This window comes from Aythya fuligula, chromosome 10, assembly GCF_009819795.1.
Source record: "Aythya fuligula isolate bAytFul2 chromosome 10, bAytFul2.pri, whole genome shotgun sequence".
NCBI lineage: Eukaryota > Metazoa > Chordata > Aves > Anseriformes > Anatidae > Aythya > Aythya fuligula.
In genome coordinates, this window is record NC_045568.1 from 12,861,062 (window position 1) to 12,884,830 (window position 23,769).

Sequence of the window (23,769 nt, forward strand, 5' to 3'; positions counted from 1 at the left end):
AAAAAATTCTGCTTAGAAAAAGGAAGATCTGACGCATTCAGGGAACTGCTCACCATGTGATTGCAGCCTCCATTCTTTTCAATACAGATATTGCACTTCGGACACTGGGGAAACAGAAACATTTGTTAGACCCAACTCTGTCTCCAGCAGATTTCTGGAGAATGACAATGCTTGCATGATTATTCTACCCTGGCTTCCCCTCCCTCCCTTTTTTAAAATATGCATACGTGAAAATATTAATATATATACACTCTTACTCCCACCAATTACTGGCAGCTCAATTTAGAAGGAGGCAGAAAGCCAGGGATGTTGCACAGCAGCACTGGATTGCTTGCTCCGGAAAACAAGTTTGCTGCTGTTGCTGCTTCTAACGCTGAAGGTCTCAGAGTTAGCATTTAGCAGTTGCTCAGGTACAGGCACATGCGACAGTAGCTTCCACAGCTCCTCAGACAAGATAACCAGCTCTGTATCCTGCCTTCCACAGCCCCTAGCAGATGATAATTTAGGTAGTAGAAAAGGATGTCTGACCACAGTGAGCTGCACACTTCTTTGCTCCATCAGCAGTCCACTGATGCCATGGGGGTGTCAAGTTCAGCAATATTTTTTGGGTTGCATAGGTACAAAGAAGGAAGCGAGTTTTGTTGTTTTTTTATAAGTTTTAACAGCAGGTAAAACGTGTGCCTCAACAACGCTGAACATAACAGAACTTTATGTTTACGAATGAGCATAGCAAATACAGCACCATCACACTCTCCAGAAAAAGAAATATATTTAGGGTCTCTGGTCTAACTACGCACTTCCCGAGCATAGCTGAAGCTTGTGCCTAATTAGCACTGTCACAATTGCTATCGGTTATGGTAAAATAAATGCCAGCCAACTAAGTACTATTTTGAATTCAGACCACAAAATTCCCCAAAGAAACTTAAAGTTCCAGTCTAGAGACGGCTAATCTAGCAGTTTGCCTACAACCTTTTAAGACAATTCCACAGATAGAGTGCACAATATGTAGTACTATTTCTTTTTCTTGAGTCTAAATCTACTAGAAGTACTTCACCAGCTAAGTTACAGATTTAATCTAACTCCTTTTTGTTCTCTTTGCCAAATCAGGACTATCTCCCTCACCTAATTCACAGCACTCCACACAGGTGTTCAGGGTTAAACACCACCAGCATTTACTGACTGCACTTATGCACCCTCTTTCCATTTGAAATATACCTTCACTGATCATTTTGAAGCAGCCACAATTCTGCCTTTTGCCCATGGGAGGGCAGCACAGCTGGCTGCCAAAGACATTCACACTAGGTCTGGAGCGAGGACCATGCTGCAGGAGGGCAGCTGGACCTCGTGTGCAAAGCATTCCCCACACATTCAGCTGTGTTGTATCACTGGCCTTAGAAAGCTGTGAGAATTTACAGCCTGTGAAAAAGCAGCACACGATGCTAAGTATGTACACAGCTGTAGCTTGCTTCCCAGGCAGGACTAGAGGACAAAGGAAAACAAGTAGGTGCTCGGCCTTACATCTTTAGTGTGAGCACTGATGTAGTTGGCTGTTTCGGAGTCATCTGCACACTTGGTGAGCCATTTCCGGATGGTAGCACAGTCTGTAGGTGCGTGGTACATCTGCCGACACTTAAAGCTTAACAGAGAAAAAGAAAAGAAGAAAAAGACACGGCATGTCAATTTCCTGGGAAGTCACTCAAGAACGAGGTTTTCCTGATGACCAAAATCTGGGAGGCCAAGTGAGGGTAAGGGCTACAAATGCACTCATGCATTACCAAAGTGCAAAGACCAAGTGAGAGCTCCAATAAAGCACCACTCTCCTGTGCAGAAACTGGCATCAGGATGAGAGAGAAGAGGCCTTCTCTGTCAAAAATGTGTCTGAGGGCTGACACATCCCTCCCTGCTGACTCTACCTACCTCTGCTCTAACATGAGTGTAGAGGCCTGGAGCATACCAGTGGCTTTACAAGTAAACTGACTCCAGTGACAGATATCATCCTCCTGCATTAGCACAACCCAAACAGCCCCCGGTGAGCGAGGGCTGTTTGCACAGACATACCAGGGAGTTGGGGCTCTCAAACCCTTGTATCACACTCCACAGGCGTTCTCAACAGCAGTGATTCTGGAGACCAATAGCAGAATACACTTCAGCAGCCCTACAAACTACCTTTTTACTCTTGCCCCATTTGTACTTGAAGGCAGACAAGGACCATTAGTGTTCCTATTCAGCAGGAATTTGTTCTCCTGACAGCCTCGAAACACACCAGACACTCTGGGCATCAAAAACTTGTAATAAGCCTAAAAACACAGTATCAGCAGATAGCTGCAAGGCCTCCACAACCATTACCAGATTCTCTACCACTCACTTTGACTGCAGCAAAATTTGTAACCTAGTCAACCAGCATATGAGAAAGGAAGATTTTTAACCCCTTTGTTACTCAAGCCCTGTGTTCCCTGACTGTCAGAATGCCCAACTCCAAGGAGTTTAGGGAGCAAGGGGAAGGCTGACCACCTGCAGAAGTCAGACACCAAGTGTCCAATTACTCAAACTAACTCAAGTTACAAACAACTCTAGCAAAGCATTTGAGATGCTTTTTCACACGCTGAACCTGTTGGCAAGCAAACGGAGTAGCTCTGAGGACAGCATATAATTTCCCCATGATCTTTAACCTTTTCTGTTTCTTACCAGAAGACCTCATTGCAACGATTGCACTGCACTCGCCGGGCTTTTGGCTCCTGTACCTGTATGACCATAGGACAATCTGCACCAGGACACAGCTGCAGCTGATAATGGCTCTGTGAACATATCAAGGTGATAAGATCAGCAACGTATGTAGAAGAGCAGAAACGTTCCCCATCCTCATCTTATGCCCCAGAATGTACTCAGCTGCTTTCTTGTGGTGGCTGTTTCCTCCCACTTATTGAAAAGAGGTGACACCACTCTTTCATACTTGCTTCCCTGTTTCTTTACTTTTCCCAGTCTGTTCCCAGTAACCAGAATATTCCCTGCACATTTAACCTTAACCATGTATATCTTAATAAATCTCACAAAAATGTTATTGAGCAAACCAGTCCAGTTGGTCCTTCACTAAGGTGAAGGACTTACTTTTCAGAGCCTAAAATATCTGTGGCAAGAGCAAGGAGGGCTTTAAAACTCAGACTTAAGTTTGAGGTTCTCAGCTGAAACATTCTGAGAATTCTACTTGAGGAAAAGAGCCAAGCACTAGCCAAGCAGTTACTGGGTGACCTTACTGCAGAATTTACTTTGGCAACCTGCTAGAGCATTTTGTCAGTGAGGCTGTACTACAGGAGCACCGACGTCATGTTTATGAGGGACAATTCTGCTGCAGTTACTGCATTTCTAATCAGAGATGCAAAGCACCTCAAGCACAATTTCTGCAAGTCATTGGTGAATTAATCCAGGGTATTTTAAGCCTGAAAAAGACAATACCTCCACATAGTCCCTGAAGAGGTAGCGCCTGTATTTGTCTTTCAGCTCTTCACTAGGCAGCAATGGAAACACAAAGTCTTCTGGTGTCCGAAGTAGGCAGTCCTGAGCCATGCAGGAGACCCCTGAGAAAACAGCATTTCAGCACAGTGCAATTTGTGCTAAAAGGAGCAGAGACAGAGATAGCATTCAACACAGTTTCCTAGGTGCCATCTGTTGTTGTGGCAAGAGGGACACAACTGTGAAACAGACCTAGCAAATCTATCAGGGCTGCTGAAAAGCTAAAGCCCAACTGTATTCACAGAAAGATGACAGGGCACAAATGTATCCAGCATCAGTAAGTGTTTCAACCAGGGCTCACAAAGTCAGATACTTGAAGCAGAAAATTGCATGTTACTGCCACACCGGAATGAATGACAGGATAAAGAAGCCCAAAGCAACTCTGGCTACTACTGGCCAACACCAAGGAAACGGATGTTTGCATCCACACCGATTCCCAGGGCAATGCAACCACACATCACCAGAGATGCAATCTCAAAACGCAGAAGATTTTCAACTTTTAATTTGTTACAGTCATGCTCTTGAGATCACAAAGGGGAAAAGAGCAGCAAATGGAACTCTGGACTTGCAGGTTTTGTTAGGCAGGAGCAGAGCTCTCCAGGTGGTATGGCAACGCTCACCAGGGATTCACGTAAGACTGCTAGTTAAAGTTAGGTTTGTCACAAGAACCCACTCCATGCTCCAGCTTCTCATTACTTTCAGAGCAATTCTTTCTTTCAGAGCAATTCTGCCAGTCATCTGCAGAGCAGCCAGCACGTCAAATACAGACCCGCTACCACACACGAGTCAAACTCACCAACTCCGACGCCATCCTTGACGAGCACTGTACAATGCTGCTCCCAGCAGCTGCGACAGAACTGGTGCTGACAAGCCAGAGAAAGCAAGTTCTCCTTCCGGACAAACTGCATGCACACTGCGCAGTGATGGGAGGAATGTACCATTGCCTGCAAGAGACAAATCAGCATTACAGGGAAAGCCTCCCAGCTTCCCTGGAGAGTTCTCAACCTCACCCACAGTCACTTTCATCACCTTCACTGGGACAATGAGAGGAGCTCTAAGCCAGAACAGGTTCCTAAGTGAGTGGCGTGCTGGGGTGCTGCACTGCCCGGCAGTCAGCCCTTCTCTTGCACCTCTTCAGCCTCAGGGAGCACAACAGATGAACAGTCACTGAACAGCTCCTGCCTCTTGTCTAGCGCTACACAGAACCCACCTTTATTTTTCTGGTTCTTACTTTTTCCTTGTTTGAAAAGTGAGAAAATAAATCTTTGTGTGTGTCCTTTCCTGCATTTACTGATATTCTTTGTTAGCTGGGTTAGATTCGATCACTGTTCCACAGGCCATGAAGAGCAGCTAGAGCTGGAAGCAGGCTTAGCAATGCTCTCTTACTGGACAATGATTCTGGGTATGGGTAGCGGGTATTTGATATGCAAATGAAGGTATGGCATGTAGAGAGCTTATACAAGGAGAAAAGGTTGTTCACAGACCATCGCAAAGTTCAGGGATCTTCTCACATCTCTTATTTTCTGCCTACACTACATTTGGCAAAATAGGCTTCATCTCTCCAACTGAAAAGGATTAGAAGGTTTGTTTCAAGTCAGGCATAATTCTGCTATTGCTTCACCAGGAAGCCGTCTGGTCTCCCCGTGGGTAGTGCAGAACTAATCCCTAGACAGCAAAAACAGCCTCTAACACATTTTGGCTCACCCTTGGGACCTGAACAACTAGGTCTAGCACAGTGTTTAGCAAAAGCGAGACTCTACAAAGCTGTTAACAGGACTTTATGCTCCTATTTCCCTTTTCACAGAGAAGCCATATAATCACTTTCCACTGCTTAAACCTTTGCTGCTCTTTGAGAAGCTCGTGCGAGGCAGACGTCAAGCTGCCATGCATAGCTCCGCATGCCAGAGACACGGAGGAGCAGCAGCATGAGTGCCCAGCCACATGACCAGTAGAGCTTGTTTTGTAGCATGACCACATGAAAAAGAAATAAAGCAACTTTGTTCTAAGCAGCCTCACTTATAGACAAAAACAAAATTCATCAACTCAGCAACTGCGCAGATCAACTGCTCAACATGAGCAGCAAGCACGCTACCTAGAACCTTTGAAAGCCATCCCTCAAAGCTTTTCTCTGAGCTGTCCCACTGTAGCTTCTCCCTGTAGGGTCAGTTGCTCTACGGTATGAGTGTATGTCCCAAAGAGTCCCCCAAAACATCATTATTCTGCACTAGGAGCTGCAGCACAGAGCGACTAGCCCTAGCATATGCAAAAAGACTGCAATGTACTGATATCAAAACAATTGTGTCAAGCCTTAAACTAACCTTTTAGAAGAAAAAAAAAAAAAGTATCTAAGAACCCATGGAGCCCTGGCTGCAGAACACAAGCTGGGGGTTCAAATACCAATACTGACCGGCTCAGCAGAAACACCACTGAGAGATTTGGCTTAAGCATCCTTGAGCAGAGCAGTGGAGCCAACTTAGCCATCTCAAGAAAAAAACCTCTGTTCTAGCCACAGACAGGCACTGCTCACTGCGCAGCCAGAACTTCCTCTAGTGTCTTTTACAGAGCGAGCAGTATCAGAAGAGGTAGCCAGGCCCATGCACTCTGCTCCTGCCATTGTTTACCATCACTCCTGCCAAAAGAGTAGCTTAATTTTCTCGAGGCAAGTCATTCTTGAACACAACCTGCAGAACAACAGCAAAGCTGCTGTTTACATGTTAGACACTTCTTGAATGCATTCTCATTTAAAAAATAAACCCAGCACTTATTGAGGGTGTAGGACCTTGAGTCTGCAAAGAGTGGATATGGGACAGGCCCACTGGTAACGCACACCTCCGACAAGGTGGCTCGGAGGCACCTCTGCCAAGGGAAGAGACCAAAATAGCATACTTACATGTTTGGATGAGGTGGGCTGTACTCGTGCTTCTACTAGCAACTGGGCAGCATTAGACTTGTGCCTGAAAAGGCAATTAAAGAACGATCAGATCCATTTCTGAATACATTTTGCACTGTTGAACTGGTCCTTCTCACCCGAATAAATGACAGGCTCTCTGCGAATGGTAGTGGAGGTTTTGACGAGGAGCATGGAAGTGTGTGCTATGTGAGGCCCCTCACTGGGTGAGCTGAACTCTCATCACCAAAACTTTACGATAGTTTCTTCAAAATATTAACATTTCCCTTCTATTCCTCAATGGAAATTTTGCTACAAGTGCCCTCCCGCCCCAAGAAATTTTTTTTGAAGATTTTTCTACCCACACTAATATTTTCACTCCTCAAGTAGTCTCAAGCCATTGCCCACGATAACACACTCCAGCGAGGCTTCTGCCCGTCTTCCATTCCTTTGTAAAAATCAAGCTGTCCTGGTTAGGTCTCACTTTGGCTGCAGTCTACTATCTAGCTACGTATTTACTTTATGACAGATTATCACCCTTTAGGCATATGAAGCTGTCTATCAACAGCCTTAGAATTAAACAGGTCTTTGTGATTTCAACTGCTGAGGAATGTTTGCATCTCCAATAATACATCCATGAATTCAGGAAATAGAAAGGAGCATCAGAGCTGTGACTAGGATTTAAATCTTCCCTCCCCACAAGCATTTTTGGGTGTGTTTAGGGATCTTTAATTGGATACTGCTAGTTTGTACCAAGACAGAAGCTTGAGGACCAGATCGAATGGAGAACAACTTGCAAAGTCACAGCGTGAGAAGTAAAATCTTCACCAGAGTTCCTCTTGTTTAAACCTCGTAAGTTAACCAGCAGAATCGCTCTGAGCTGCTGTGCAGGAATCTCACCCTCCACATTCCCCAGGGAAAAGCTTTCACAGGATGCGTGGTAACCAACGAGCCAGTTACCAGGGATGCTGCGACGACATCCATACGTGAGATGCATCTCCCATACGTTCTCTGCATGAAGCTGCTGGCTAACAGGGCCAAAAATGGCATGGCAGAATGAGTCAGGCTGATGTGCTCTCTATTTTCAGACAATGTTCAGTTCGGAGCCAGTATTTGCTGGAGGGGCTGCCAGACAGCAGTGCCTCCTGACACACTTCCCGCATACATTTGGGCAGAGTCCGAAGCCTCCTTTTGAAATCAGCCAGAGGACTCACTGCAGCGTGACACTGTCAGAGCAACAAAGGGGCTGCGCTTATTAGTTCTCTCACACCATCGGCTGCTGCTCTCCAAATGCCAGTCAGCTTGGAAAAAACATCACATTCAGAGGGAGCAAAAATCTCGAAGCAAACGGACTAAGTGGTACATCAGCATAAGTTCGGTGTTTCTTTACGATTTGTGGCTCGTATGTTCCAAACTGAACATATGTTAACTTTGTATTTGTTAAAATAAATATAGATGCAGCTCTCTCAATCTGCTATCTCATTGTTTAAGCTGTGTGCATCTCCAGGGTTCCCAGCGTGAAGATAATTCCTCAGACTGAAAGACATTCACCGACACTCCCCTCTCCCTGTTTACAAATTCTTTACAGGCAGTGCAGCCTCAACAAAACAGCATTTCTCCTCTGCTCCCTGGCACGGCAGTGCGGCCTGCTTTCAGGTTCAGAGACACTTGTTAAAAGACACTACGCCCTGAAGACTCTTGCAAAGAGAGGAGGAAAAGCACTGAGCACTGAAGAAGTAAGATTACTTGCACTTACCTTTCCAAAATCTCTGAGATTTGCCAGTGGAAACTAACTAATACAAGTTTTGCAACAGCATGTGACACCTAGGTTAAAAAAAAAAAAAAAAAAAAAGAAAAGTGAGGCATATTCTGAGGACACATTTCTGCTCAGGACTATGATGTTCTTACAAGGCTAATAAATTGTACAAACCCAGTAAAACAGCTCAGTGATATTCACTTCCCATTAAACTTGTAGACATAATTTCACAGCCAGTCTATCTACAATAGACAGGTTGGAATAAAGCACAGACGTACTGAACTAACCCAAATATTCATCACAACAGCACAAAGAGGAAGGAATCAGGAAATCAGTGATTAGTTTTAAGAAATCCTGGAAGCCCAACATCCAGCCCTAACTGTGGGCACCCCTTGAGAGGCTCAGACCGGACAGGGCTCGGGGTCTTTGCGAAGTGCCCCACATCGGCCCCGCAGGGCAGGCTGAGCCTGCTTACAGAGCTGGAGAAGCAGCAACAAACTGCAAGCACAGACATGCTGTGTCAGCATACGGTAGGGGGAAAAAAATAATATATATATATACATAAATATATTTTCCCAAGGTTTCAGTGTAGAAAAGAAAGTTGTTGTGCACTGGAATAGACTGGGGCTATGGAAAGCTCCTCTGACAGGGACTCTTTCCATGCAGGGACTCTTTCCATGCAGACCTGCTCACCTTACACGGGCTCCTGGCAAGCACTAGCACGGTCCATGCTAGCCAGAGCAAGTGGCTGGGCAGCCCCTAGAATCCTGCCACACGACATTTGAAGTCATGTTACAAGGGTACAAGCGAGCAAGTTCCCCTTGCTTCTACGTACTGGTTCATTTCAGGAGAGAACGGGCTGGTCTGCTCGCACCCACCGGGACCACAACCACGGGGCTGCTGAACTTTACCCAGGCTCTGGACCCTTCGTGCCTTGTCAGGCTCGCAGAGTCCAAACAAAGCAGGCCTCCTGCAAACACAGTGCCTCTCCCCTGGATTTCGGGAGGCTCCTGAGCCGACCTCCTCGCTCTGCTCTGTTCGGAGTGCCTGAGCAAGGCCGCAGCTCCGCACAGCTGTGTTCACACAGCTGCTGGCAGGGAAGGGCTCTGTCTCCCCTGCTCTGAGAGAAGCTATCACCATCACATCTCTGTCTACCACGCATACTGAAAACAACTTTCATCCCAGCTGCAGGAAGAGATCCATTTTTTCTAGAGAAGCTGCCAGCCCCAGTCAGCAGCCGGAAAGCCACAAGCCGCCTCGAACCCTGCTGCAGGTGAAAGGTGGAGCCCGATGCGCTGGTAACACAGCCACGCAACAACTCCAGCACGGCCCCACAGGGAGAAACGAGCTGTGGCTGCTGCTTCTGCGAAACGCAGGCTCTGCACACCTACTGGAAACGTATCATTACCCTTGGAAAACCAACCCAGGGCAGAGGTGCAGTTTCACAACGTGACTGGCCTACTCCTGCCACCTCCGCTTTCTGATCTGCCCAGGGTCATTTTTCAACGTTCACATCAACAACTTCCAGAAGAACTGAAGCACCAGCTCATGCTGCCAGACACCTGGGAGGTGACCTGCCCTGGCTTCACCAGCGATGGGATGCACGGAGCACACCCAGGCAGTGCTCACTCCCAGCGCAGCAGCCTTCCATCAGCAGCAGCGTGGCACACAGCGGACACGTGCAGCCTGCTCCTGTTTGCATGAAGTGCCACTGCCTGTCTCAGACAGGTTGCCTCAAGACCTCCGCCTGGCAGACCCAGGCAAGAGCTTCAGCTCGGGACAGACACCTTTGACTTGCTTGTACGAGGAAGACATCTGCATTTTGTTTCTGTAAAACAAACAAGCATCAGGAATGTGGTCTCTACAAGACTGGCTTCCTGCGAATGCAAACCACATGCTAATGAATCATGCTCTAACAGTAACTAAATTATTTCTCGGTAGCAGTAAGAACTACCATCCTGACAAGGAAAAAAAAAAAAAAAGACTGAAATGGGAAGCTCATCTGTAACACATGAAAATGAGCATTTTTTGGTTGGATTTTCACAGCCTGAGGTGCAGCATCCGTCACAGCACCACGACTCCAGGAACAACATACAGAGCAACATGTTCCCAGAGGAGGAACTGATCAACAAGTCCCTCCAAGAATGAAAAATTATATAAATACAGATAGTAGCACTTACATCTAACGAACTGCCCTAACAATGAAATGGTTTTGAGACAAATTGTTAAGCAAAAGGCAGAACTAATGTTCTCGAAAGATGCCAGGTTAACAGATCTGGAGATAAGTCTATCATGGAAGAAATTTAAAATCAAGACAAGTGATTCTGCAAGGCTGTTGCTTTTTGTTCCAGAACATGTTCTGAGAAAGTCCCATCACAAAGAAATTCCTTTCTGGCCCTGGTTGTGAACCTGACTCCTCACAGTGGCCAAACTTCGCTCCCCACCTGCACGCTCTCTTGGTCTTGGTAGGGGATGAAGAATAAAGCTTCTGCGTCCACTCTTATTTTGCTCCATTTCCAAGCCCTGACCAGACCAGCTGTAGTGCCAATCTTATTACTTGCATTATAAAATCACCCGAGAATAAAACATTTTGAATTCTTAAAGCCATGTTCATGATGCGAGCCCCAAAGCAGAAGGAAAGCTGTGGCCTCGCAGCACAGAAGGGAGGCTCGGCTGGTACCCAGGGCACGCTGCCCAGCAGGGCGATTCCTGCACAGCCAGGGGTTTTACACAATTAAAGATCTCAAACTTGAGAAACATTTCAGAAACCTTTGATTCAGTCCTCTGTCAGCAACTGGGTGACACAAGGGACTTAGGTCATCCAAGACCAGTAACACCTTGTTTCAGACACAAAACAAACTGAAAAAGATGCTTTTGAAAAATTGTCAACTTTGTTTCCGCTTCTCTATTCTCTTTTCAGAGAATTAAGACCCAAAGAAGATGCAAGATGGCCCTCTCAGTGCCTTGCTGGCAGCAGGATATTTCAGTAAAATATTTATACGGACCCCAGTGCAGAAGGGAATGTATATTCTACATGCTGCATTTGTATTTTGGTTTTTGTCTGCAACTGCAGAATTGTGCCAGTGCTTCTGCATAACTTGAGTCCTCCAGAACTTTTCCAGCCTTGGTTAAATTTATTAAAATTGTGAAGAGGAAAACTAAAAACAGCAATCAGGCTGAAAGATTTTATTTGGAATCATATAGTCTTTTAGGTCGGAAAAGACCTTAGAGATTAACCACCTGACACATCGAGTCCCATCACTAAACCATGTCCCCCAGTGCCACGTCTCCTAAATACCTCCAGGGACAGGGATCCACCACTTCCCCAGGCAGCCCGTTCTGGTGCTTGACAACACTCTCCACGAAGAGAGAATTTCTTTCCCTCATTTTCATTTCCTCTTTTTCTTACCATTAGTTTAAAATCTGCAGATCAAAGATTGGCTCAGTCCAAAACTGAACTTGGAAAATTCCTGATTCAAGACCAGGCTTCTTTATCCATATCGGGGTGAAAACAGAAAATTGGCTGGGCATCCCATCATCCAACCTGCAGTTTCCAGCTTCACCTTCAGAAATTTGGTCACTTCAGAAGCCTTTTCCAAACCTCCCTCAGTTTAACTCTGACCTCCCAGTGACAGAAGACCGTGGATTGTCAGAACGGGGCACCCATGCTCGTGTTCAGCACCGCGCTGGAGAAGGGGCGCAGCGCTTCTGCACGAGGGAAGGGTGCCAAAGAGGAAGCTGCTCTGCCTAACGGGAAGTCTCTACAGGAGTTATAAAAAAAAAAAATCTAAAAAATTTACATAATGCCGGACAAAATTAGATTCTGAAAGTAGAACAAAGAAGAAATGTCACCACATGAAATACGTTGATTCGCTTTTTGAAGAAGAGAGCCCAGTGTTTTTCCCTCCTTATTTCAATCTCAAGGTTAATCTCCCTGGGTTCTCTCCTCTCCAAGATAAGCAAAATTCTCACGGTTCTGAAGTGTGAGAAAGAGCGTGGCACTCTTGGACAAGGCAGTATCAAAAGAATTTGCAAAGCTGCTCTGCAGGTACCTTGCTGGGTTTGGAAAGCACAAAGACAGCTCTGCCTCAACTTGCTTCCCCCGATAAGCTGTGCTGTTTGAAGAGCTGAAGTTTCATCTCTCTACAGCAGAAAATCTTTTCAACCATGCCACTTTGACAGTTGCTCATTCAGACAGAAACGTTTCCTAAAAGCTAAAAAAACACTGTCTTTTGTAGAGCTTATATTCTACAGAAATTGCTCATGCATATTGATGTAGCATGCATAGCTCATGAGTTCCTTTCGCTTTTCTCCGAGGGATGGCCTATTTTTTTGGAGGTCTGCTTCAAGCCTCACTTCTGCAGAAATCTGGTATCAGGAATTTCAAACAAAAACCCTCACGTGATCCTCAAAGATATTCGAGTCAGGGTTGAGTTGGAGATGTTGTGATCTGGATGGAGCTGACGTCCCCTGGCTTTGCATCAAGCTGACAATTCATGTTAGATCAGGGTTGCACCGAAATGCCTGGCCGAGACAAACACAAACCTGGCGTGAAGAAATACTGCTTCCATTATTGTGTTTCCCCTACCCAAAGGTTTTATACAAATAGAGCTAAGCAATTAGGATTAATCTTGAGAGGTATTTCTTTTAATCCACAACTACAGGTTTTGTTAGTTCTACCAGGAAAGGAAGGATTCATGAAAATACTAGCTTGTGTTGCATCAAAACTTCTAGAAACACACACAAATTCTTCAGAACAGTAAGAACAGAGCAAGAGCCTCTGAAATTGTGGCTGTTGGTCAGCAACGATGGGCAAGATACAAGAGACTGAACTGAGCTCACAGTGGAGAACAGAAACACCTCAGAAAGAAACCGTACTTCTAATGGAATAATTTTGTTGAAAAAAAAAATACATTCACACGTGCTTTACTTTAGGATACTGAGGTAAAGAAAGTGACCCAGAAATTGAAACAAACAAACAAATAAACAATTTTATGCTTATTTCTCATGTGGAAAATGGATCTGACTCTGTACTATCCCACTGGAAGAAACTGATTTCCCTGTTTTTACTGAAGGATTTATCAGAAAATTGCAGAAATATTAGGAATTAAGAAGAAACAAAAAAAGGCAACCAAAAAGCTGTTTTTTGGAACAAGTTTTTGTCTTTGCTTTGATCTCTCTCTTACACAGTCCTGGTGGAAAACTCCCGAGGTTGCAGGGGCTCGAGCTGTCATTGACATCACCTGCTATAAACACCCGAAGCGTTCAAAGTCTTGCAGCAAAGTCCTCCCTCTGCAACCGTCACGAGTTTCCGAGAGGTACAAAGCCGTTTTCAGAACTGAGCCCTAATTAATTTCGCTTAACAAAAAAAAAGACAAAGTTGCAACAGAACAATCGTACACCCTGCCTAAAGTGTTCTGGGTTCAGTCGTGCTTTAAAAAAAATGAGAAAAGGTCATCATCCACCTCTAGACACCAGTCACAGCACTGCTCTGAACTTGCCTGATGTTTCACCCTCTGCTGGTGCTGCCCGGGTGAAATAAATGCAATTTGGAGCCTGTAACTGCAGCTTTGGCACCACGGAGCAGCCCCAGTGCTGCGTGAGCCCTGCTTCATCCCAAGGTTTGACTCTGCAGCCTGCCACTCACCTCTGGCGTGCAGACCAGGTGTCGGCCCACAAGAAAAGCATATTTAGGAGGCAGAGAGCAGTTTGGGAAGGACAAACTCCACCAGCATTACTGTGTGAGGCTTGTGGAGCTGTCAGCGCACAGCCTAGTCTGCCACACGCTGCGGGGACGAGAGCTCAGGTTAAATTCCAAGTCCTCTCTGATCCATCCACTCTCCTGCACAGGACAGCGCAAATTTCAGCTGCCAACAAACAGGATCAGTGGGACTCAGCTAGGAAATCTCCACGTACGTATTTCTCAAGCTGTTACGCTATTCCTCCTGAGAAGATTCAGAAGCAAATTAAAAAAAAAAAAAAGCTTAAGCAAGACGGTGAGCCAGAAGGCATTGTTACAAAAGAGCTAGGAGATTTCTTTCAGAGATTTAGAGCGAAAGAAATGCAGCAAGAAAGCTGTAAGACTGCACATGGGCATAATACTGACACAAGACTCGCAGCTGTACTCATAGGAGGTGTTTTTTTTTGCCTGAGAGCAGCGGGGCACGTTGCACTCATTCACTGCAAACTGCCAAGAGCCCTGCAATGTGCCCCACCGCTGCGCTCACCTCAGCTCTGGTCTAGAGGCCAGCAAAACACAGGAGAAGTACAAAATTCTTTCTAGCCATGCAGAGGATGCGTGGGCAACAACCTGAATGTGAGCAGCAGCTCAGGACACAGCTCATGGGGCAGCTAACCCGAACTGAGAGCACTGCTGCATGCTCACAGCTTGGGTAACTGCAGTGAGTAATCCCTGTGCAACCCCAAATAAAAAGGCCTCCACCTGACAGTCGTAGCTTCTACAGGCTTTTTTTTTTTTTCCCTTTTCTAATAACGATGAAGAGGAGGAACAGCTGCTTTGTAAAACAGCTTCATGGTGCACAAGTGAGCTCGTTTCTGTTGTGCCATCCTTAACAGCCACAGCACAGGGAGCTGGCAATGGATTTCAGCTGTGTTGTGCTGCTCCTGTGCTCACCTTGTCCAGCTGTTTCTGGACAAGGACTGAGCAGTTTCTGAAAGGTTGTTTAGACATTTTTAATGACTTCTGCCTTGCCTCTACCTCCCACCAAGGCCACACTCATCAGCAGCTGCGCACAGATCTTTTGCTCGCTGCAGTGCCCCGCTGGCTGTAAGACACACTTAACGTCAGTCACAAAGCGTGTGGGCTGTAATCACCCTCCACGTTTGTGGCTCATTTTTCCAATCATGTTGAGGAGTTCGGCAGCCTGGGCAATACAGGACAAAATCAATTTCTCTCCTCAATGACTTCACGAAGTTGTCACAGCTGCAGGGTCTGGGCTCTCCAGCCAGCTCTCCTATCTTGCCAACCAGAAGTCTAAGAACTTTTTAAAAAGCCCTTTGAGAGTCAAAATAAAACACACTGAGGACAGTTACAGACATCCTCTTATCCTCCTGAAGTTTACTACTAAAACACCAGCATTATGAATCTGACAGGCAACACCACAGCTCTTGTACAGCACAGCTTTCAGGATCTTTTGGGAAACCAGAGCAGAACAAGGACAAAGGTACTCCTCAAACGTGTTCCTAGGGTTACAGCTTCAGATGGTGTGCCCACGTAGCGCTGGCTGGATGTCAAAATGCAGAACAGCACAGCCATAAACCTGCGTGCCCCAACTAATCTAGGGCTCCCAGCTACTCTGAAATAGCGCGTTATCGTTGCCAAACACCACCCGTGGGTTTTGCGGAGAAGTCAAATTTGCATGTCATGGTCTACCACTTACAGCCAATAATATTTAGATATTTACTCTTTACTACTATATTTAACAATTTTGCTTAACCTCACACGTCCTCAGGTTCTTATGGGCACTAACCCTGAACATACATTTTTCAAACTCTGTTATGTACATACACTTAAATATTTCAAGGAGCTTTAAGCACACGGGAGTGTATTAAGGTATTTAGGCACAGCAAGTCTTTTCTGCTTGCCACTTTATGTTGTATGCAAGTTCCATTAAGTCATTATGGCATAAAAAAGGATGTCTACCCAAGAGTACAGGTTCTCTCAGACAAGCACCCCACACTACACACTGGTCGTGGTTTGCAGAGTGCTGGGGGAGGCAGAAGTCAGTCATTTGACATCTTGCTCTTTACAGCCTTTCTGCAATCGCACCGAACGGCGTTCTGCGGGTGCCAGCTCCTTTGGGTAGAGCTGCTCGTTCCGGCTGCCAACCTCCACGCACATGACTCTGGATCTGCTAAAGATGGTATTTGAGAAGGACGCCTGCCAGCTTCCACCAAGCAGCTCTGCAAACTAACTGCTCTGTGTCAGCGCAATTTGAGTGTGTGGAAGGGTTTCAAAGGGCTGTGTTTTTATGAGCAAACACTCATTTGGTTGAATTAAGAGACAACATCAATAAGGTGAGCGAAAATATGTGAAAAGAGGTTTAATGCTGGCAGATCAGCAGCAATAACAGATTAATAGATTCAGTACTGTGCCATGGCATTGAATCTTTTTTTGCATCTATATTTTTATTCTTCAGAGGATGGGGTTCAGAGAAATGCATCAAAAGCACTTATTTCAAGGATCAAAGGAAATATTTGCTGTCAGGTAAATATTAGCAGGTTACTCACATTAATTAACATTTTAAGTTCTACAATCAGTTTTCTCAGTTTTACAATCCTTCCAGTTTTAGTTAAAAGCCTCCAGCAGTAGAGTGCCTGTAAAACAACATCCCTCTCTTTCAATGTGCAAAAATGCGTTAGCTTCCACGTGACCGACAATCGGCTTCTAAAAAATCCTAAAGTCAAGGTAACATTTTTTACAAACTGTAATTACAATTGCTTTATCTCATTGTTTAGATGGCCACTATAAGAATTTGGTAAAAAGAAACAAACAGAAAGATCCGTCTCATCACTGAACTAGAGAAAACACAGTCAGTTATTCGGAGCATCGCAGATATTCCAGGCGTGTACAGAGACCCTCCGCAGAGCCAGGAAGTGTCATTCACCAGCAAAAACAATATGACCTCATCACACTCTTAATTGCTCGCCAGTAACAGGGTCAACTTTGTTTGTGTAACTGTTGAGTATCGTACTGTTTGTGTGTGTCTGCTGATTCTGCCACTCTAGGACTCACAAGCACTCAATGTGGAGTTGACGATCAGTTTGAAAACAAACTCACTACTGTCCAATTTTAAGTCTTTTTTTTTTTTTTTTGAAAGATACTGGATTTTATAAACGTATCTACTTCTCAAAAAGAACTGCTGTAAATTCCTTTGCTGGTCTGCAGGCAATAGGTGCTGCTCTGCTTTCAGGAGTATTGTCCTTAACAAGCGTTGATTGTGGGATCAGCTGGGCCTTTTGGGGAATTAAAGGTGATCTGCTTCAATTCACAGGCCTCTTGGTCAGAGAATCACAGTTTTGGAAAATATTAGCTTGACATTTTCTTCAGGCATGTTTAAGCGGTAGTTCAATTATCTATTTAGCTTCGTTAGGAGTGAAAACAACTTTGGCTTTAATTGGCAAGGAATGAAAAAGGTAGCCAAGAGGGTTTCTAAGAAAGATCACCCTTTACCTCGACACTCGAAGAAAACAGCAATTTGACAGTCAGCCTGAAATGGCTGAATAAAGGTTAAAAAAAAAAAAAAAGGAGGATTAACGAGCAGAGCAAATTGAATACTACTTATTTAGACTGTTTCTAGCTAATAACAGTACAGATTGAAAGTACGAGGATGTAAAGCTCTGAATACCTGGTTTTGGTCTTAAAAGAGTGTAGACAAAATGCCGTATAAGAAACACACTCACAAGACTCCTTCAATTTAACCTTCAGAACATGAATCACCTGCTGACAACATAACAGCAGAACATTCAAACCCGGCTTTGAGCTCATTCACTGTATTTGGTTTTTAGTTTGCTTTTGGGATTTATATTAGTCTCTTCATTTCTTGTGATAACAAATTGCTCTGAGTTCATGTAATGAATTGCCTTCAACACTGTTCCTCCTGAAAACGGTCTTTAATTTACCTTCTTCTTTCCCTGTCAGGGGCAACCACTCATTCTTTAGTGTGAGCTAATGCTGAAAAAGCACTACATAACCACTAGACATCACAAAGTCCAGCCCTGGAAACAAAAGGAGATGAAATCAGCAAAGTGAACTAGGATGCTCCAAAGGAACAATCACAAATACCCCCCAAAACAAGACACTGTAACAGGCAGTCCTCAAAGAAAAAAAAAAAAAAAAAAAGAGCTCAATGAGATTAGAGGAGAACAATATTAATACAGATCTGACAAAAAAAATAAATCAGCCTCTATTTATGCATCTCCTCTAAGTCAATGGAAAATAATGATAACATAGCTCAAGATGTTCTATCCAATTTCCTTCTCCTCTATGCTAGCTAACACAACCCAAATTTTTTCCCCTGCAGTTTGTCTGAGAAAACAAGTGAAATCACAAGTTTCCTTGGGGGAAGAGAGGGGAAGGAAGAAGCAGGGTTGCTAAAGCATTGTAAGAAAGGATGCCAGGAAACAAAAAGCACATGCTACAGATACACAACAGATTTCCAAGTTAAGAAATTTGTAATTCTTGCACCACCGTTGCTAGAAAACAGAGTGAACGTGGCACTTCAAGAACCCGAGACTCAGTGAGTGGCTTACAACATCACATTTTTTCAGGTTTCTACCCAGATTTATTTTTATCTTCTCACGCAAAACCCACAACGTATAGCACTTCACTTTTAAGCAAATAAGCAGGCACATTCTTGAAGTGAAAGGAATCTAAAATGTTCTCTCCTTGGGCTCAAATGAGTCTCATTTGGGGCCAGATTCAATCTAGCAGGTTGGCATTACCTGGTAAACCATCATCTTTCCTGTTTTAACATCAGTGAGACCTCCAGAATTCTTGGAAAAACTGATTTCAACTTTGGAAGCTGGATTTTAATGGCTAAATAAAGTATTGCTTCTGTTAATTTAATTTGAGAGAACAATATGGCAGGCATTGCCTTTCTGAAGGGTGCTTCATCTGAAGGCAAACAGCAAGCAGCAGAAAAACATTTCTAAATCTTTGCTTATTTGCTAAGAACCAAGAGCAACTGGATCAAAAGTGCTGACCAACGATTCTCATTTGCTCTTTTCTTTTGCCTCCCTTTTCTTACGATCTGCAGGGAGCAGCAGGCATTCAGAGCTCGAACTGCACGTTTTGAAGAAATCACAGTCAAGAGTTTGAAAGCTAGGAAACAGTAAAACAGTTCATTTTCTGTGGTGGTGAATGCTGGGAATAGGCACAACAGGCAGCAAAATCAGCTCGAGCTGCAGTATGGGCACACTTTATAGCCTGTAAGCTTCAGTCTTCAGGCTTTATGTTTATATTATTTCCTTAAGACTCTGATGTATAAAGGAAGAACAAGATCTCTCTGCAATTAATAAAGGTCCAGGCCAAATTAATGTGAATTAAAATCTATCCAACGAGGTTTTTATGTGCTGCAGTTACCTCTGTCTTCAGGGGTTGCTCCAGAGAACAACAAGCACTAGGAGACCTGCTACAAGGTAGACACGTTGCTAATCTCAACCAAACGCCAACACCTTGCTGCTTAGGAAACTCAGCTTTCCTCTGACCTGTGCTCGGACCAAAGCACACTGACAAGGCAGAAAGGGAACCTCCTCTTACTTCCAGTCTATGCTAGAGTCATCAGTCACACAAAGAGAAGGAAAACTTCACAGAAGTCTTATTGAATATAACACCACGGAGCTGACTTGGAGTGGGAATCTTCTGTGATGAATTAGTCACTACAAGAGCTGGCAAGTTCATTGTACTTTAATTGCTTGTCACTGCAACGGGAGGGTTAATGCCTGGCACGACAGCTGATCTGTCTTTTTTGAAAGTCTATGATTATTCACTCAGAACCAACAAAGCGAGGTGTTTTTGTTAGAACTGGAGTTTTAGCACATCTTCCTATCTGTCAGTTATCTTCTGGAACACAGATGAACCAAACTGTACCATCTATTATTTGATTTGTTTCTTTTCTATGCATCCTCTTTGCATTGGTGCCAAAGTGTTTAACTCAGACTTTGGGCACGAATCTCAGCTCTGCAAAAAAAAGTTGTAAGAATCAACAATACAGCAGGAAAGACTTTCAGGCCCCCAAACCAGTGTGCAACAACTGCAAACCTTTGAATCCGTTTTGAACAAGGGACCTTCAAGAACATTCCTCCAACCCCCCATACCAGTAACATTGCCACAGCTTTCAGTTCACACCGTACGGTTGGCATTTGCCTTCTCAATTAACTTACTTTACCCCTGTGTTAGTGCAGAAACCTTTCCTCACCTTTAACGTGGCAGCCAAGCTGGCCATGTGTTCATTCAGAGTGCTCTCCGACTCCTTGTAAGTCAGGCAGGTGAACTGATATTCCTCTGGATCAAAGGCATCTGCTCCCTGCTGCTCCACGTCGTTAGCTACCCCATCATAATAATCCTCAATATCCCCAGGATCCTCATCCTCTTCCTCCTCCTCGCAATTAGGGTCATAATCCTCTTCGTTGCTGTCAGAGCCCTGGCTGTTCATGTCCACGGACATCTTAGTGCCCTGCCAAACTGCAGACCAGGAAAGCAATTGCAGCGTCTTTCTCTCCTCCAAACTTTATCGTTCTTTTGATTTCATCTGAGCTCTGTCTCCTAAGGGGGGAAAAACAGTTTTTTTTCTGTTGCCTAAGAAATGGTAAGAGAGGCCACGGCAGCATCGCACGGGTGATCGAACAGCCAGGGACAGCCCGACACAACAACCCAGCTGAGGAGGATTTGGCTGCAACTCGTGCATCTGCAGAGCTGCTCTGACAGGTGAGGTCTAAAACCTCGGAGATGGGTTTTCATCGCATTGCTGCCTGGCCCCCAGCGAGGGCCCCAAGACTTCTGTCATTCAGAAAGCGGCCCCATAGCCTTCACTACGTATCTTTTCAGAAATCCATCCAGATTTTCAACATTAAGCTTTTACCAACAGCCTGTAGTAGTGCAGAAAAGCATCATCTGCATTTCATCAGCAGGATAAAAACACCTTAACTATGATCACAGGAGCTATGAACAACCTGTGATACCCTGTACACGTCCACATTGCTTCAGACCCACAGGATTCAGTGGGACTTTAGAAAACATGATGGGCAAATAGATCTTTCTCAGACACCCCATTTAACCCTCTCCAACACCATCCCAAAGAAACAGTGGTGTTAATAATCCCTTTAACTAGGCTCTGCAGGATGCGATGTGGCTTGGGCCTCACCTCTTGGGGGGGTAATAAAATAAGTGCTCTCATTACTGTCTCAGCGTACATACTTATTACCTTCTGAACATAAACGTTTGTACTCAAGTGTCGGCAGCTGCTGTTCGAGAGGAATCAGAAGAGCCAAGCTATTTTTTCAGTCTCACCCGTATTGGAAAATTCACGTGTTTGACTTCACTTATTGGGGCTACACTAGAAGAAGGTTTGTAACTAAAACAACATGAATTAGAGCTCTGAGAGGTTCAGCAGGTAGAGCACTTACCACTTAACCAATTCCTTTAGTTTCAAAAGAGAATCTATTAAACACAAAAGAGTTAAAACACAGTGCTGCGACCAAACTTTTCGTATGAAAATACAGACGTAAAAGTTGTATTTTCTACAGGCAGCATATGTTGGTTTCTTACATGTACGTGGCATTTCACATTATCTTGTTAGCTCTGATACATACACACACACCCCCACGGTTTCACAATTTGTAGCTGCTAGGGAGCCCATAATCAAGCTTTGACATTCCTGACTTCAGAGCACACAAAATCTCAGCCATAAGTTTTCATTACTTTCCCTCAGTTTGTTTTCTGGTTCCAATAAACTGCCCAGGCAGCACAGATAAAGCACCGAGAGATGCGATGCACCACTCATCTGAGGAGCTGAGGCGAGCTCAACAGATACAAACCTTCCCCAGCGCAAGAGGCTGAAGGCCAGGAGCTAATTATATTATCCCTGGAACTCTGGTCTCCGTTCCTCTCATTTGCCTCTTGATTTCTTAGCCGCTTGCAGCGTAACATACAGACCCTTCACATCACTACCTCCTGCAGAACTCGGGAGGAGCAGCGGCGCTCTGTCTCCATGTTGGAAGGACCCAGATGTGCAATCTGGTTTGGCAGACACAAGGGAAACCTATACCGACCCCCCCAGGAGCTGAATGTGTGGCAGCTGTGCTCAGCAAGCCTCAGAGCACCACGAGGCCCAGGCACGTTTCACCAGAGGAGCTCCCAAACTCATTCTGATCATCCAAGACGTTAAAGACAGAAAAAGCACGTTTAACTGATGGTCTGTGTGCAACCTCAGTGCGTCTCAAAGCAAGGAGCTGCTTTTAGAGGCCTCAGCAGAGCGAAGGGCCTACATGGTACCTGAGCAGTGATGTGCCAGCCCTGGGGAAGAGAGGCCCAAGGGAGGGCAGAGCCTTTCTCCGGGCACCTAGTGCATACTTGAATTAACAGAGAACTGCTCGTGTGGGCAAACATGGCGTACCAGCAGGGAACAGGCAGCAGACTGGATGTCTTTTGTGAGTCCTGTCACAGCGCCCTAGGGAAGCGTTTGTTTCCAGCATAACTTAACGCCGGATGGTTGTGTGTGACAGGGAGGAGGACGAAGGCTTCTGGGGACAAAACAAAGCCAGGTGCCAAGAAAACAAGGGCCATAACTCACCTAGCGCTCAGCCTCACGCTCTCAGACCTGCTCAGCTCTCTGCTTACAAACTAAGACAAGAGATAAACTAGAGCTATAAAACGTTGGCTAAGACAATAAGGACGATAAACTCAAAAAGAGAGTCAAAAGAACAAAGAGTATTTGGGGTAACTTACCGTAATCCCCCAGATCAGCTTATAAAGTTTTAAACAATGTTTAGATCGCTTTCCTACGTGGAAATAAGATGAGGTCCCACTTCTCCACCTCCATCATCGGTGCTCCTTCACCTTTCACCTGCCCTAGCACTGATCCAGCCCCCTCTCTTCCTCCAGCCGCCCTGTAAATGCCCCCATCCCCATGCCCTGAGCCGCCAGCTCCAGCAGGGATGTCCCCTCTACCCTCAGTACAGCCAGACAGCAAAGTTACCGCATCCCTCCTCGTTTCTGTCTCACCACATTGCTTTTCTCTGACTCCTTGCCCTCTGTATCTACCTCTGTGGGACTTCTCAAACTCTTTTGGAAGGCGCTCCTCCCTGCTGCTTTTTCTGTTGGGATTTCGCAGTTATCTCAACGAACTTTTTCTGCCACTTTTTCCTCTCGCTCCCGTATTGACAATTCTCAGCGTGACTCGAGTTTGCCTCCGGAATTACTTACCCACGCCAAGTTTAGGCGGACTGGCCCCCTCGCCTTCCTCGGAAGCCCTCTACAGCCCCCGCTCCCCGCTCGCTACCAGCGTTAATCTCATCTCTGCCTATGCCACTGGAGCCTGTAATCCAGGGATCAGCCTCAATCGCCTCCTCACACCCTCAGCACGCGCCCCCCGCCGCCTCCCCCTGCCCCGAGCTTCCACCCGTGATTCTCCCACCCCAGCAGCGAGCACCCAGCGCAGCAGCTCCCCCCTCGCACCATCCCCGCAGACACCCCCGCGCAGCTGCCCCCCGCCCCCAGAGGCCCCGCGGGCTCCCCCCCACCCCCACACCGCGCTGGGCCCCCCGAGCCTGCCTCACCCCCACCGCTACCGGCGGGGCCCGCTCCCGCTTGGGGACACCCCCACGGGCCCGGCGGTGCCCCCGCTCCCCTCAGGGCCCCCTCAGGGCCTGGGCCGCCCCGCCTGGGCCCCCTCCGCACTCACCGGGCTCCGCAGCGGGCGGGGGAGGCGGGAGCGGCGCCCGGGGCTCCTCCTGCCGGGCCGCCGCTGCTGCACGCCGGAAGCGCCGGCCTCCGGGTGGCGTCACTTCCGCCGGGCGGGGCGGGAGGGCTGTACCACTGTAAAGGGTGAGGGGGGGGGTGAAAAGGGAGCGGGGCGCTACCACTGAGGAACGGGGGGGG

General features: G+C 45.9%; 1 protein-coding gene across 3 annotated transcripts in view; it reads right to left on the reverse strand.

The window, feature by feature from the left end:
* The window catches only part of ARIH2 (ariadne RBR E3 ubiquitin protein ligase 2), a 29,680-nt gene extending 6,031 nt beyond the window's left edge, over positions 1-23,649 (reverse strand). For 2 of the 3 annotated variants that reach the window (XM_032194124.1, XM_032194122.1), the window contains exons 1-9: positions 23,573-23,649; positions 20,090-20,436; positions 8,151-8,218; positions 6,398-6,461; positions 4,304-4,451; positions 3,451-3,572; positions 2,686-2,795; positions 1,519-1,636; positions 54-104 (exon numbers count right to left, since the gene is read on the reverse strand). In XM_032194124.1, the coding sequence (XP_032050015.1) occupies positions 54-104; positions 1,519-1,636; positions 2,686-2,795; positions 3,451-3,572; positions 4,304-4,451; positions 6,398-6,461; positions 8,151-8,218; positions 20,090-20,338 (930 nt within the window). In that variant the 5' untranslated portion in view covers positions 20,339-20,436; positions 23,573-23,649. Of the gene's footprint in view, positions 1-53; positions 105-1,518; positions 1,637-2,685; positions 2,796-3,450; positions 3,573-4,303; positions 4,452-6,397; positions 6,462-8,150; positions 8,219-20,089; positions 20,437-23,094; positions 23,207-23,572 lie in introns of all 3 variants that reach the window. The other variant, XM_032194123.1, reaches the window with a different exon arrangement.
* Between the last annotated feature and the right edge of the window lie 120 nt (positions 23,650-23,769).